The 16,436-nt window shown below is 37.1% G+C and overlaps 1 protein-coding gene across 5 annotated transcripts; it reads left to right on the top strand.

The window, feature by feature from the left end:
- Positions 1–1,075: 1,075 nt before the first annotated feature.
- On the top strand, positions 1,076–13,042 carry FucT6 (alpha-(1,6)-fucosyltransferase). 5 transcript variants are annotated; one of them, XM_067779595.1, is made up of 5 exons: positions 1,076–1,224; positions 6,604–7,100; positions 8,554–9,088; positions 9,168–9,592; positions 9,668–13,042. In XM_067779595.1, exons 2-5 carry the CDS (start codon positions 6,865–6,867, stop codon positions 10,323–10,325), a joined length of 1,854 nt encoding a protein of 617 aa, XP_067635696.1. In that variant the 5' UTR covers positions 1,076–1,224; positions 6,604–6,864; the 3' UTR covers positions 10,326–13,042. The 5 variants fall into 5 exon arrangements, with proteins under 5 accessions (XP_067635696.1, XP_067635697.1, XP_067635700.1 ...); XM_067779596.1 differs by lacking the exon at positions 1,076–1,224 and adding an exon at positions 1,249–1,485; XM_067779599.1 differs by lacking the exon at positions 1,076–1,224 and adding an exon at positions 3,732–3,750.
- Positions 13,043–16,436: the final 3,394 nt, after the last annotated feature.

Raw genomic sequence — 16,436 nt, 5'->3', positions numbered from 1 at the left:
AAGCATGTAAAGGTGGACTTGTATCTTGGGTGGAATATACTACAAATGACCTTAGAAGATTACTTTAGCCCTGTAATCGATAAAAGGGCAGATGATAGCTCAGGAAAGGACAAAGATTAAGTCATCATAGCACCCATTTTTAATGATCTTAGAAGGGCGGAAAGAATAGGCTACGGAAGCAAAGGGTGCTTTTATGTTAGTTTCTGTTCCGATTTTCAAGGTAGACCCTAACATATTCAACGTACATTCTCACAGAAAGATAAGTGATCGTTTTTTTGCCACCAATCCAACGAGTCGCGCTCGTTTGGACTAAATAGACATACATATATGAAAAGTTATGTCCCTTCCCAACAAAGACCACCCATAGAGCGTCTCCGATCACACCATTCCTGATTTGTGATGATGATTTTATTCCTGATGAAATTATTCTTGATTTAAATGAATGAAAAAGTCTCCCTAAGAGTGATGGTGTAACCACAAAACATTACCTGAAGGTTAAGGGGAGTTTCTGGAGTACTAGCACCTCGAAGTGATGGTGTATGTTTATCCTCTCGACCCGCTGAGGTGGAAGATTTTTGCCGTTACCGTTCGGCCAATGGTGAGTATAAATGGAAAATTTATGAAGTGTATGAGATTAATGTAAATACGGACAAAATGCAGCGCGTACATCAAAGGCTCCGCTGGCTGAGACACGAGATGCGCGTGAACGAAAAAGTATCGACCCAAAAGGGAAACCCCTCCACTGAGTTGGAGAAAACAGGTATGGGAAAACGGGGATCTTCCAATTGGGGAGAAATATCATTAAGGCGGGTTGACTGACGAGCGAAGCCCCCAAAAGCAAAACTAAAATTTTATTTTACCAAAATTAGAAACCTTTCAAAAATGGGATATTTAGTTTTCAAATATAGGAGGAGAGGGATCCTCCTTCAACTGTCAATAATCTTTTTTCTGGGAATTGAATTAGCAAGATACACTTCTCAGGCTTCTTGAACAATTTGGTTTGTTGGGCAAACTACTAGTCCCGCTACTAAATACATACCATGGCGCTGGCCAATCATTCAGTGGATAACGTGAGTCGCTCAAGTGAGAATGTATTGTATTGAGTGCGCATCGGATGGCGTATTGAGATTATTTGGAAAATTTTGCTAGTAAATTTGCTGCTGCAGCAAAAAATAAGTATCTCGAGAATCATTTGGAAAGAAGAAAAACGAATTTAAAGGAAATGTAAGCAGCGGTGAAATACAAAAAGAAAAAATTTCCAAAGTGCAAAAATAAACTTAGTTAAAAATACTATTAAGAAAATTAATGTTTTAGAATATGAGAGAATGAAACGAAATTTAAGTGTTGGAAATACATAGTCCATATATATGTATGTATGTACTATAAACGAATGAAAAGCTAAATAACGAGAGAAAAAGGAGATAACATTGCATTTTAGAAATCCACTTTGCGGTGAAATGTCTACCCCATTTGCCCCCGCTGCAGGTATAAATGTGGCACGCTCATCATTCTAGCAAGCAATTGACAGAGCAGTGCGAGCCCATAAACTCAGATTCATATATGCATGTATATACAGTAGCTCATACGCAAAATCGTACCGACTTAATCCTTGATAAATTGATTTGAACAGGTCATTGCTAGTTATGAACTTGCAAAAATGTTTAGAATATTTTACAGTTGGGGTCATCAGTTAATGCACTGAAGTATATCACGTTCGACAAATGAAAGACCTTGTAAATTCCATTATTAGCCGTGTTTTTTTATACACGCGTATACGTGTATACGCCACTGGGTGTACCGGAAAGCGGAGACACAACCCTCTGATGGCCATCGGGTATAACATATAGCTAATGAGTTATAGAATACATAGAATTAGTGTAGAGGGTGAAACAAAGACACATATTTCAGTTACATCTGATTATAATGCGTATTGAAATTTAGTAGGACAAATTTTATGCGCAGCAATTTCCAAGGTGTATTTAAAGTTTGTCGCTTAGCAGTCCTTATAAAGTTTAAGCGTATAGACGTTTACGTGTAAAAAAACACGGCTATTAGAGAAAGATATATCGTTTTTGCAAATAACATAGAAGCACTAGTGTTACGTTATTCAAATTGTTATGTGTACAAATCGTATCAGAAAACAACTAATAACAGTATTTTCTTTGAACTGGAAGAAATTAATGTTTTTTTTTTGTACATTTCTGATTTCTACTGCAGCAAAATATTCGTCTTTGAAGGTATCTGAAAAAATTTACGCTTCAGCAAAGTGTATAGAATATCAATAGCCCTGTTTTTTACACACATATACGTTTACGCTTAGATAATTCTTAGGAGACCCATCTAGCGGCAGTGGTTAAACAACTGGCTACAGCACAGGGTGTACCGAAAAGCGGAGACACAAGCCTCTGATAACCATAGTGTATAATCTATAGCTGAATCAGTTGCGATGAATAGTGGACACGCACCATTTTAAGAGGTGATACATAGAATTAGTGTAGAGGTGAAACATAAGACACATATTTCAGTTACATCTGAGTATAATGCGCATTGAAATTAGTAGTACTAATTTTATGCGCAGCAATTTCATAGGTGTATTTAAAGTTTGACGCTTAGCAGTCCATATAAAGTTTAAGCGTAAACGTCTATAGATGTAAAAAAGAACACAGCTAATAACAGTATAATTAAATCCTGTCCCCTTTTACAGCATATAATTCTTGAATTCAAGTCTGCCTCGATATTGGCGAAGGGGTTGAGAAGAGGGAAAGAGCACAACAGCATTTGTGCTGTCAAGTTGTTTAAATTTTTTCTTTGCTATCTCTTCGTCGCTCTGCTTGTATGCCACTTTTTGTTTCACACTTACTTTCAAGAAAAATTGATAAAAGAAAGCGCGAATAGAAAGCACAAAAGGGCTGTTTTCCTCTTGCTGGCTTCAGTGTATCCTTCATGGTCTGACTAATATGATTTAATAATCCAATTATGAACAGAAAAGGACAAATTTATATATTTAAGCAGTTCTACCAAGTTTTTATGGGATGAAAGCCAAAACTACATAAGCCTTCTTTCATACACTGTCGCATATGCAACTTTGATCTCGTTTTTAAGCTGTCTAGGTGAATGAAATAGCTGACAAACCGTGTGAAATTCTATGTAGCCTGCAACGACCTAGTCGCTAGGTATGGAGTTTGAAACAGTTTGGTCGATTTTGCGTTTAAGTTACTGTATATTATTTTATTGTATGGCATCGCATCTGCTGCACGTACACGCCAGCTGTCAATGTAGCGCCCACAAAAACAATGTGCTCTCCCAATTGTGCGCGCTGGTTGCTCATTGACGACTACTCAAATATATTCAGAGTATATTTATGAGTGTTTTTTTATTTGTTTATTATCTTTAGTTTGCAGAGGGGCGGTCTAGTTTTTATTTACATTATTTGTTTCTTTTTTTTTTTTTGCTGCGGATAATGTTTATTAGAACTTGTCTGTGGCCGATTTGATGATGCGCAGCATAAATAAATAAATTTTGTTTGTGGAATTTCAACACAAATCTGACAGAAGACTAAAATTTGAGTAATAAATAAACACACACCTACATATGTAAAAAAAAAACAAATTAAAAGAATGTGGGGCGGTCATTGAGAATAGCGAAATAAAAAGCGAAATGAAGCACATACATTTTTAAAAGCAGTACGATGGTTAGTGACAAATCCAGTTTAGTTGTTGCCGTGAAAAAGTAGAATTTAATAATTGTCCGGTATATTAAGCAAAATAATAGATAAGATTTATTGTTACTAAAATGGTTTTGTCAGTATTTTTTATTTACATGTAATAGGTACATGTTTTTACTGCAAATAAACTTGAGTAAATATTAGTTCACCGAAACAATTATGGGCAGCTAACGAGTGTTTGAAATAGTGTTTTATATTAAAATGTTCTTATTAGGTATTTTCGTTTTTTTAAGTTCATATGTCCTTATTAACATGCAATCCTACATATGTATGTATGTAAGTACACACATACAAATTTGTTAGTGCTGTGTGGTTAGAAGTACATATTTTAAGAACCGGTTCTGCCGAACTCGTTCCCACCACAGCCGGTTCTTCACGCCGAGATGACTCGAGTTTTATTACTTGAAGAAGAGATGGCCTTCGAAAAAATTTTGTTTAGCAACTTGACACTTTGGGTAAGTCATATATGTAATACTTCTATATTGCAACAAAAAGCTAAGTACATTCCACAACATCAGAGTGCCGATATATTGCTGTTTACATGTTTTTGTTTTTGTATTCAATAATCGAATGTACCAAAATTTAAGTTTTTCCTTGTCACACTTATGCTGTTACAATCACAAAAATTTTATAGGCTGTCTTGCTTTGATTTCGCATCCAAAACACATTGCGAGCATTTTCTATTACCAGTATAGGAGTATTACATATATGGGGTAAGTGTAAGAAAGTCCTTACATCGGTTTTTTGACATTCAGTCAAAATTATAAAGCAATTGATGGCTAAACGTGATAAAAGCGACCAGAAAGTCGACTCGTGTAACATGGACATTAATTTGACGACCGCTTCACCCTGCAGCTTTCACTTTCTACATTTGCTGTCTCTGACCAGCAGATCTTAATTATGTGCGTGTCAGGTAGAGACAATACTCTATTTTTAGTAATATGACTTACATTATTAGTCTAATGGGTAAAAGTCTAGTTGAGGGGACGACTGCTAATACGCTACCAACAACAATAATCCGAAAGCGAAAAGAAAAATTGTATCTCTGTACGGAGATATTTGCAGATGAAGTTGGCGATTTTCACGTGGTTGTTGTAATTTTGTAGTACCCACACAAAAAAATTGGGTAATTCTCTACTTTAGCTCACAACTTCTAAAACTCGTCCAAAAATATTTTATTTCTTTTCGGAGATATTTGCAAACAAAATTGAAAATTTTCATGTGGGTGTTGTAATTTTGATGATTTCGTCGTACTCACAAGAAAAACTGTGGGTAAAAGTGTTGGACCCACCCAGGGTAATTTTATATAAGCGCGGCCGAAGGCCGCCAATGCAAAAAGGTGTTTTGCGCAAAAATACTATGGATCCCACCCCCATTTACGGAGCGCTCCGGGGCCATTTTTTGGTTTTTTGGAAATATCTCTGCACAGAAATAAAATTTCCGCTTTCGGATTCGTGGTCCTGGGATCACGACGCGTCTTTTGACACCTCTCCCGATATTTTTGGATGAGTTTTAGCAGTTGTGAGCTAAAGTAAGGAATTACCTTTTTTATAAGCGCGGCCGAAAGCCGCCAACGCAGAAGGCGTTCTGCACACAAATACTATGGATACCACCCCCGGTTTCGGAAGGACCCGCGGGTCATTTTTCGGGTTTTCGGTAATATCTTTTGAACGAGTTAACATTTTTATTTTCCGCCTTCGGATTATTAATACTGATGTCAAGACGCGTCGATTGACACCTATCCCATTATTTTTGGTAGCGTATTAGCTGTAAACCCCTCAACTAGAATATTACCGTCTAATGTCATAAGACTTGCACATGCTCTTCGAAACTTGTCGATCCCGCGCTTGATACCAGGCATTTCGTGCTTGGTTGATTATGTGCAACTCTTGCATCCTTTTTAGATCTACCGTGGAGATAACCGAAACTACTATTGTGTCACGGATGTATACATCGACGCAGCTAAGGCACCTCTACATGTCTGACACAACTGTGCGTTCCACAATATGCACAAACCAGCTGCCGTGCAAGCCTGTTGAATGATAATAGAGTTCCAAGTATTCGATTCCGCCTACTATTCCAGAGTATGTATTCGAATTGGCTAAATTATGCTTTTCATCCCTGGTGGAAAATAAGCTAAAATCAAAAACCTCTCTTTGGTAAAACCCCGCTTCCCGCCGTGGCCGCATTCCCTCCTACTGTAATTCAGTCATGAGAATAAAAGCTTTCCTTCAATAAGCCGTCTGTGCCAATCTGTGTTAGAGTGAAATTAGTTGATTTCGTTGACGCAGAAAAACTCGGTTCTAACTATCCAACTCCTCTAAACTGTTCATCGATATTATTCCTACATACCTTCATTTAGACCTGCGTGCAAAATGAAGAAGAAATAGCGAAGATATGAGCGAAATGTATAATAATGATTATCCTTATAGGCCTCAAGTGAATAATTAACCTCATTTCTTTAGTTTATCACTGTCCACTTGGTGTGAATCAATAAATTACCCATTATAAAGGCATTCATTAAGATGTGCCGAATTAAGAAAGAGCATTTGTCTGATAAGGCATCAGCAACTATTGTTGTTGCTACTATTTAAATTTATTATCGGCCCACAGCTGGTTTAAAAAGAAAATATGTGTGGAATCAAGTCCAGGCAAGAGGCGGTCTTTACGTATGACGTTAGAACACGGAAAACTCAAACGATCAGAGTTCATATTCAAATAGTATCTCGGAGTTATGAATAAAGCATCACTGATATTGAAGTTCAGCCCGTATTTTTAATTTCTACCAGTGCTTTTCCATATGTTTGCATAGCTTTAAAATTAATCCTCAATGGCCGTAATGTTACAAGATATGTTTTGTTCCATTTATTTACTCACAGCTCACAATATCTACTACCTCTATAAATGGATATGAAAAAGTCCAGCAACTCGTGTGGTGTAAGCTCTTAACGCGGCATCGAATGCTTTTCCTCATCGGTAATTCGACAGCAAAAATCCGTACTCAGCAATATTAACTCATACATAAGTAAACAAATTTTGTAACGCTATAAAAGATACAAAATCACAACAAACACTGGAACCACTACATTTCTATCTTAAGTAACGGTTAAGAAGCAACAACATCTACAATAAATCACCAAATGTCCGTAATTCGTCCTTTTTTCGGCTCAACGTCAAATTCATGGATACGCGCTCTCATCATTTTCGTACTCACCTGGGCGCTGCTTGTTTACGTATTTGTCAATAAATTGAGCACTCAACCCAATACGGACGCAGATACGGTTACAGGACGACGTATTAGCCAGGCGCTACAGCTGCTCGAATATTCAAAGCAGCGCAATGAAGAACTGCGCCAGATGATCGAGAAATTATCGAGGTGAGTAGAAAAGTTAGGCTACGGCTAAGCGCTATCTCTAAAAGATAATGAAGTTTATAGAATGAAAGAAAAGGTAGGGTAAAGGGATCGCCTCTGATGGTGGGATACACACTTCTTTAGTTGAAGAGTGAATTGCCAACGTCATTCCTAGAAGTTGTAAGGATGACGAGGAGGAGAAAATTGTGGCAAAATTGAGCTCTTGAGGCTTTGAAAGTAAATTATGAGAATTCTTACAAGATCCATTAGGTTCATTTAGGAAGCGGAGGAACAGCATTTTATATATCACAATATGAGCTTTTCTTATGTGACCTCTTTCTGATTCGAGGGCTTTCACAAAAGCTTGCTATTTGTCAATTGTAAGCAAAGCTTAGGTGGAAGATTGACATATGTATATATAACCCGTTGGGCTACCACATACCTCTGCGTTGGAACGATGTACGATGCATATTTCCTTCCGCGTTAAGTTATCCGGTGATTCCATGAGATCCACGTTCACATCATCCGCCATGTTGTAACTTACCGCTTAACTTATCGAGTAGTCTCGAAGTGTGAGAAGGCGCTAGAGCTAACAAATAAGGCGTTAGATGCCGAGCAGTAGTCTGTTTTATTAGGAACAAAGCCAAAACCGGCGAGAGCTCTTGTGACTTTACATTCAATGAGCTGAAGTCTAAATACTGCGGTGGGAATCGGTCACTTTTATTACAATTTTTGGGGGGCCATGTTCAATGCTCTCTATTCATGAGCTACGAAAGTCTTGGATCGGAAGCTAAGAAGTAAACTTTAGACATTCCAGCTGAATTTTTTATCCAGGATCCAAGTTAGGTTGTTGAATTATAGGACGTTTAGAATTAAAATTTATTTTTCTGTTCATTTAATTGGACGCATCTTTTGTTAGAGGTCCAAGCTGGGTGGATTATCCACGATATGACAGTTTTTTGTTTGCATCTTGCTGGAATTTAAATGTATTCAAACGTTTACACTGCAGCCGCAGACGCGCCCATTGTATGCCACTTCCGTCCAACGCCTTATTTACACACCCTAACAACAAATAGCCGCGTTGTTGCGTACAATTGCATCAATTCTCATGCTTACACTTCAACAACAAAAGGTGCTCAGACATAAGACGCGCGCTTACGACCATTTCTTTGAGGCGCATACTTATCACTCTTTTGTCGGCAAAGCAAGAGATTACAAGCGTTAAAAATGTTTATGCGGTGTCAAAAGCGCATTGATTAGTGTGGGGCCGCGCTTAGTGGGTGGGTGGATAGGATGGCAGGGCCTCTACACTAAAACGATTTCGCGCTTTGAATCGGCATCTAATTGCGCCACATTCGAAAAAAATAGAAATGTTGAGTTGCTATTCAAATAACGGTTGAATCTTCATGCCACACTAACAAACGTACTAAACCATAATTTTGCTCATTTGTTTTCATTTCCCGCCGCATTTTCATAGCGACCAAATCGACAAACAATCGGCGCAGCGTCTTATAGAAAAGCTCGAGTTCAATTTACAAAACTCTATCAACGTACAAAATCAAGATGCAGCGTTAGCAGATTTTATGGGCGCTGGTGATGGTGAGAGTGCCGATAGTTATCTTGGCATGCCAGCTCCACAAGCAGGTTCTGTTAGCGCTTCTGGAAACGCGCATGAACCCACTATGGATTATGAGCTGCTGCGTCGACGAATACAAACGAATATTGGCGAGATTTGGAATTACTTTAGCAGTGAATTGGGTAAGCTGCGTAAGCGCTCTACAACAACGCAAGCGCAATTGATGCAAGACATCAATGAAGTGTTGATAATGGGCGCCGAACATAAGCGCGCGCTGCTAAGTGATATGGAGCGGTTGCGTGAAGTCGATGGCTATGAAGCGTGGCGCCAACAGGAGGCGCGCGATTTAAGCGATCTGATGCAGCGGCGGTTGCATTATTTGCAGAATCCAAAGGATTGCGCGAATGCGCGTAAGCTCGTGTGTAAACTGAATAAGGTGAGTGCTAGTCATAGGCGTGCGAGTTTGTCCAAATTTGTTCTATATTCATAATTTGTTCTTTGTTTTCGTTTTCAAGGGATGCGGATACGGTTGCCAGCTGCATCACGTCGTCTACTGTTTTATTGTTGCCTATGCAACGGAGCGAACTATGATTATGAAGTCGCGTGGCTGGCGTTATCACAAAGGCGGCTGGGAGGAGGTGTTTCAGCCCGTATCGGAAACGTGTATGGATGCAGATGTCGCGCATGCAAGCAATTGGCCCGGTCGACATGATACGCCAGTGATTGTACTACCTATTATTGATTCGCTTATGCCGCGCCCACCCTATCTGCCTTTGGCCATACCCGAGGATCTAGCGCCACGCCTAAAACGCTTGCACGGCGATCCGATTGTTTGGTGGATTGGACAGTTTCTGAAATTTTTGTTGCGTCCACTAAAAGGCACACAAGATTTCCTGGAGGCGGGGCGGTCAAAATTGGGTTGGCAAAAGCCAATAGTGGGGTAAGAGAGAATATTCATTAATCTAAGCCAATAAGTGCACAATTAACTCACTTAAAATTATACTTTCTTGCACAGCGTACATGTGCGACGCACAGATAAAGTCGGCACCGAAGCCGCTTTCCATCCCATAGAAGAGTACATGACACACGTGGAGGATTACTTCCTTACGCTAGAGATAAATGGCACTACCGTGCCACGTCGCATTTTTCTCGCTTCTGACGATGCGCGCGTTATCGAAGAGGCGCGACTTAAATACCCACACTATTTAATTATCGGCGATCCAGAGGTAGCGCGCATGGCTGCTGTCTCAACGCGTTACACGGACTCGGCGCTCAACGGCATCATACTAGACATACATCTACTATCCTTGTCCGATTATCTTGTGTGCACGTTCAGCTCACAAGTGTGTCGCATGGCCTATGAAATTATGCAAACGTTATACCCAGATGCAGCGCATCGTTTCAAATCGCTGGACGATATTTACTATTATGGTGGGCAGAATTCTCATAATCGGCAAGTTGTAATTGGTCATGCGGCACGCAATCATGATGAGATTCATATGACGCCTGGAGATTTGGTGGGCGTGGCAGGAAATCATTGGGATGGATTTTCGAAGGGCAAAAATACACGCACAAATCAAGTTGGCCTATTTCCATCATTTAAGGTTATCGACAAAGTGGAGACGGTCAAGCTGCCACGCTACGAACAAGTAGAGCAAGAAAAGCGCGTGTGAGTGATGTATGCGCGTGGCGGTGGCGCACAATGTTGTGTGCGTTGAGGATTTTAAAAATGTATATTTTTTATTTTTATGGACAAGGCAAATCTATACAAGATAATAGTCAAGGTAAATCCATGTCAGGTGATGGCAATTCGCCGTACAGAAGAATGTCAATCAAAAGAAAAATTTACATTGATTTCGCTTAACTGACATATTGTTGTACAAGGCGTTGTATGGAAAATAATCAAGAAGAAGCTGCTGGGACAAAAACACCTGGCACTGAATTCGCCTTGGTAATAGCAAAGCAAACTCAACCAGTTCGCCGTGCAGAAGAATGTAAAGTCAAAAGAAAAGTTGTAAGGATTTCGATTAACTGACATCAATGCGAATCTATACCAGGTGGTGGCAAAGCGAGTTTAACCAATTCGCCGTGCAGAAGAATGTCAAGTCAAAGAAAATTATCATTCATTTCGGTTAACTGACATATTGTTGTACAAGAATTAGTATGGAAAATAATCAAGAAGAAGCAATCAACTGTTGGGATAATAGAATTCGCCTTTATTATGAGTTTGCTTTGTATCAAGGCGAATCCATACCAGGTGGTGGCAAAGTGAATTCAACCAATTCGCCGTGCAGAAGAATGTCAAGTCAAAAGAAAATTTTAATTGATTTCGATTAACCGACATATTAAGGTACAAGGCGCTGTATGGAAAATAATCAAGAAGAAGCAATCAGCTGTTGGGATAACAACACCTGGTACTGAATTCACCTTGACTGACATCATATTGTTGTACAAGACGTTGTATGGAAAATAATCAAGAAGAAGCAATCAGCTGTTGGGATAGCAGAATTCGCCTTGTTTATGAGTTTGCTTTGTATTATATTTTTATTTTGAAAAAATTTATTTAATTTTATTTAGTGTTGTGCAATAATTTTCTGCTAGATGCTAGATCTTAGTCAATGTGACATTATCATGTTACCAATATTACATATTTACATGTCTACGTATGTATATAAACTTATATTTTTATACAAAATTATAAAGCCAAGTATGAACAAATCAATGAACAAATCTCATTTTTTTATTATAATTATTTTAATGTATTTCTCTTTCGGGGAGCTGCACAAAACCCTTTAACCTAAAATATTTTTGTATGATATTTTTGATTGAAAATCATTTTGTTGTCTTTCTATTTAATTCTGTCTGTGTATCAAATTATGAATAAGCTAAAATGTAGTTAAGTATTTAGTTATAAGTGCGAACAAATATATAGATAACCACCAAATTTATATAATTTTATAAAAACAATAATTATTATTGAGAAATTATAATTTACCTATAATATGTATACATAAGCGTAAGTAGGGCGAATATAAAATTAGATGAGAGTTTAATCAGCTGAAAGATGATTTAAAACTGTCGTATATTCACTTATGTAACTTATTATTTTATGACACATACATATATGTAAGTATATGTATACATTAAGCTGGGTTGATTTGCATGGACGAAAGTTAACCCATATCGCGCCATCGATTTTTCGATAGGTTTTGTGCTCAGGAAAAAAAGAGTTCCACTAAGCATACCCAAAAAATAATTTTCGAGCCTGCAAAATTTGAGTTTTTTGACTTTTTTCTTTGATTTTTAAAGGGTTTTTTCATGACCTACTTAAAAAATTTTCATTTGATTTTAAAATTTTCATGTATACCCTGTCCGACTCAAAATTGTCCACTAAAAACTTTGGCGATAACAGTTTTTTGAAAAAAAAAAAAAATTTTTTTTGGGTTTTGAGGAGTGTTTTGGTGAAAAAATTTATTTTTTCGCCATTTTTTTTTAAAGGGTTTCTTCATAAACGTGCAAAAGTGTTGCCGATGAAAACGAATTTGTCTCATAGTTCCTATCTCACTTAAAATTATGCGATAAAACGTTGGAATTAACAGTTAAAAAAAATTTCGAAATCGATTTTTTTCATTTTCAAGGCTCCAAATCATTTTTATGTATATGTTTCTGTTAGACCCACCAAGTATACCAAAATGATCAGGGGACGAGCTAAGTTGATTTAGCCATGTCCGTCTGTCCGCCCGTCTGTCCGTCTGTCCGTTTGTTTGAACGCAAACCAGCCCATCAATATCTTGATGAAATTTGGTAAGCAGGCATATTTTTGATAGGGGATTTGACATTTATCGGAATCGACCGGATCGGACCACTACAGCATACACCTCCCATACAATCGATTGTTCAATTAGAGGGTTTTCGCCATTTCTGCCCCATTTCTGCCTCATTTCAACAGCTAGCAACATCAAATTTTACCACAAGCTTACGTATTGGGCATAGATGGTTGTCTGAAAAAATCTTCAAGATCGGAAATATTTATAATAAAAATCGATTACAACCGACTGTTCAGGTAAGAGGATTTTCATATTTTTTTTCGAAATCTCATGCAACCACAGCTATTTAGCACAAACTTTGCAAAGGCAATATTCTAGCGCAGAGCAATGCATTTAGAAATTAATAATATAAACTATATGTAATTTAAATATATAATATAGTATGTATAATTGTATTGCAACACTGTGCAACTGCGTTCTTGGCGGCGGATGAAGAAAAAATTACATTAAGATCTTTGGAATAAAACTTTCAAACAAGCTGGTTAGAAAATGTCTTCTTGTTGTTAATTTGGCTAAGCGTAAATCTTAAAGTTCTAAGAATAAATAATAAAAGAATTTAAAAATATTGGAACTATAGCAAAATATATAAACGCCTCTAAAGTTCTAAATCTGCAATCTGCAGGCAATCATCCAAGCCCAATTTTATTTGGACCCTGCCGATGCCACGCATCAGATAGGAATTTCAACACTATGTAAAGGGTTTCAACTCTCCAGCTCTATTCGAAATTTATAATTTGAAGTTTTACTATACGATTCTAGCTGAATAAGCTTAGGCATAAGGTAAGAAAATAGCATTGCCAATAAATGAACTGAAATTGGCGTAGAAACACCTTCGATATCTTAGAATTGCCAAACAATTTAGTATGAAAATCTACCAGCTACTTGAGTTTTTCCCCAATCTTTTTATTTGTAATGCACAGTGTGTTATTCTGTAGGCGAACAAAAGAGTTTACACGTATTTGCTAGCTAGATTAAGATTAAAAATAATATAAAATAGGGAACAAATATTAAAAGAAAATAAGCTGGTTGTTTTATTAAAAACCAACAATTTACACGCAAACATAACTGTACCACCTGAAAAGATGGGTAACGGTACATATATGAACGTAATATATGTATAGTTTCTATATCGCTACAATAACATGTAAAGTTAGCTTATTATAATTATACTAGCTTCGCCAGGCGTACGTTGTAACGCCCGAGATAGAATGAATGTTGCGTTATTTTTTCTCTTTTGTTTTCTGATAATTTAATTTATTGTTCTGTAAATTGAATTGAAGTTTGTACGCATATTTGGTGAAATTTTCGTTAAAAACATTTTATTATTGCATCTTATTGTAATGCAAGTGGGTACATAATATTTTTGGTTTTTTCGTTCGGTGCAAAGATAAGCAAATTTTTTGGTTTTCCAACTCTAGAGCAAGCAACATATAGCTGGTCATGGGAAAAGCACGGGCTCTAAATTTAAGCATGCAATAGTAAGTGATTGTCCTTGTACTTGCAAAAGCAAGGCGTATAGGAAAGTGTAAGCGCTTAAAATTGAACGGCAAATCTGTAGGAATGATTGGGATCCGTGGTATGGCCACATCTTCACCTTTGCTTTTACCGCTGATGATTGTTGCTTCGATTAACATCGGTATTAATTTCTAAACGCAAAGTCCATTTGTACAATTTTGGTGGGTTTAAATTCCGAAGAAGCATGATTGGTGAGCCAATTTTCAAAGTTGATATATGCGCAGGCATTCCAGGTGGTTCTAAAGAGTTTAGAAATTCAATTGGATAATTCACAATTTTATCTTCATCTGTAACTGTGTCGATCGATTTATATTTCGTCGTTTCACCAGGAAATTGGTTTTGAATGCGATCATTGATTTTGTTAACATGATCATTTTTTGGAGCGAAGATAGTTCGTTCGCATAGCAAAAAAACAAAAACATTTAAATTTAAAATTCTTAATTCTGAAATATGAAAAACTTTCGTCTTGATCGAAGGAACCTACAGCCAAAATTTGGCGATGTTTGATGTTTGGGAAACGCGTTTTCATAGGGAACACACACAGAATTTGATTTTTATATATATAGATAGATGTAGATACGTAGACTGAAGCTAATAAATTTTTTTAACGGCGGCAGATTACTAAACGTCCAAAAGGCAAACAGCCAAACTCAACAATGCAGTCAAACTTTAGGTGTTAAAATAACTTAAGTTTGTACAGCAGCCATAGTTCTGAAAAATCCCATTTGTAGGGAAGGTGCCACGCTCCTTTTTCCCCATTCCACATTTTACTGGAGGTGTTAGGACTTAACGTCATATAGCTCCTTACCACCTTTCATTATCCTACCATTACTACATCAAGAGATATGTAGTATGATATATTCCATTTGTATGGGAGGGGCCACGCCCCGTTTTCCCAATCCCACATTTTCTTAGGGATTTGACCTCATATAACTCCTTTCTGAATTTCAATGTTCTGGCATGTATACCTTCAAAGTTATGCAGTACCAAAGATACCTATTGTTTGGGAGGTGCCACGCCCCTTTTATATACCGAAATTATTTTTAGCCTAAAACCTTCCCGTTGATAGAAAGAACCTATAACCAAAATTTGGTGATGTTTGAAGTGTGGGAAATACGTTTTCATAGCGAACATACACACATACACAGAATTTGATTTTTATATTCTTATGGCTAAACCGATTTGGGATTTCAAAATCAACTAACCATCATCTCTCCTTCCTGTATCATTCCTAAAAATTTCATGGCAATCTTTCTATCCGTTCTCGAGTTATGGAGTGACAATCAAAATGTACACTTCTTTTTATATATATAGATATTGTAACTTCTAACTTGGATGGTTATTAAAACACGAGAAATGTTCGGGTTAATTATTTCACCACTTTATTCTTCAGTGTTCAATATTGAATCATCAACCGGAAGTCCACCATCTTCTTTTTCTTCCATTTGTTTCCTTTACAGTGATGTATATTTGCTTAATCTATTAATTAGTTGACATGGTTGCATTTATGATCTTACAACTCGGCCAACCTGAAACTGTATCGACCTTGATACATTATAACTTAATTTCTATCTTCACTATCGTACAACTCGCTATTTGTGTTCAGAGTTACAATATTTCAGGCATGCTTAACCAACGAAGCGATATCATTTCGTTACGATAATCAACGTTAATAAACGAAACGAAGTCATTTCGTTTCGTTTATTAACGTTAAGATCGTCAAATTAACAAAATGATTACGTTTCGTTTTCTGCCATATCAAAACGAAATCAAATCGTTTATGTTGATTATTAATTTCAAACTATGCTGGCAAAGCTGATTGATGGCGGAGTCATTAAAGGTGAAAGCATTATCCAAGCTGATTGCAACTTTTCTCATGAATTTTGACAGTACGAACATTTCTCAGAGTATTTTTGACATTACCACCAACGAATTACACAAACAAATTACATAGAGTTTGTGTGTGTATGTGCGCTCGTTGTTGCCACCTTACGGCTTCACCATGGCTATAGCATTGCCAGCACAATTCAAACATAAAGTATCACGTTTTCGTTAACGTTTTTAACGTTAACGAAAGCTTTTCGTTTCGGTTAAAAACGAGATACAATTTATCTTGATAATTTCTTTATCGATAATATTTCGAAGTGTTTCAACGGAAACGGTGGAAATTTTTTGATAAACGATTAGCTTAACGTTAAGGTGCATCCCTGCAATATTTATGCTTTAAATAAATTTTAAGGCAAAAAAAAAAAAAAATTGAGCACTACCTGCTGTAGCCATCAGTTCACATCGTTAGCTTAATTCACAAAAGCTCTAACCAACAAATTGAAAATTTTACAGGAGAAGCAAACAAATTTTATTTTCACTTACACTACATACAGAAAAAGTTTTTTGAAAATGTCATAACCGCGTTGTTATTGGTTCTAACGATTACAAACTTTT

Source organism: Eurosta solidaginis, chromosome 4, assembly GCF_040869045.1.
Source record: "Eurosta solidaginis isolate ZX-2024a chromosome 4, ASM4086904v1, whole genome shotgun sequence".
Taxonomy (NCBI): domain Eukaryota; kingdom Metazoa; phylum Arthropoda; class Insecta; order Diptera; family Tephritidae; genus Eurosta; species Eurosta solidaginis.
The sequence above is the reverse complement of the archived record's forward strand: the minus strand, read 5'-3'. Positions and strand labels throughout refer to the sequence as shown.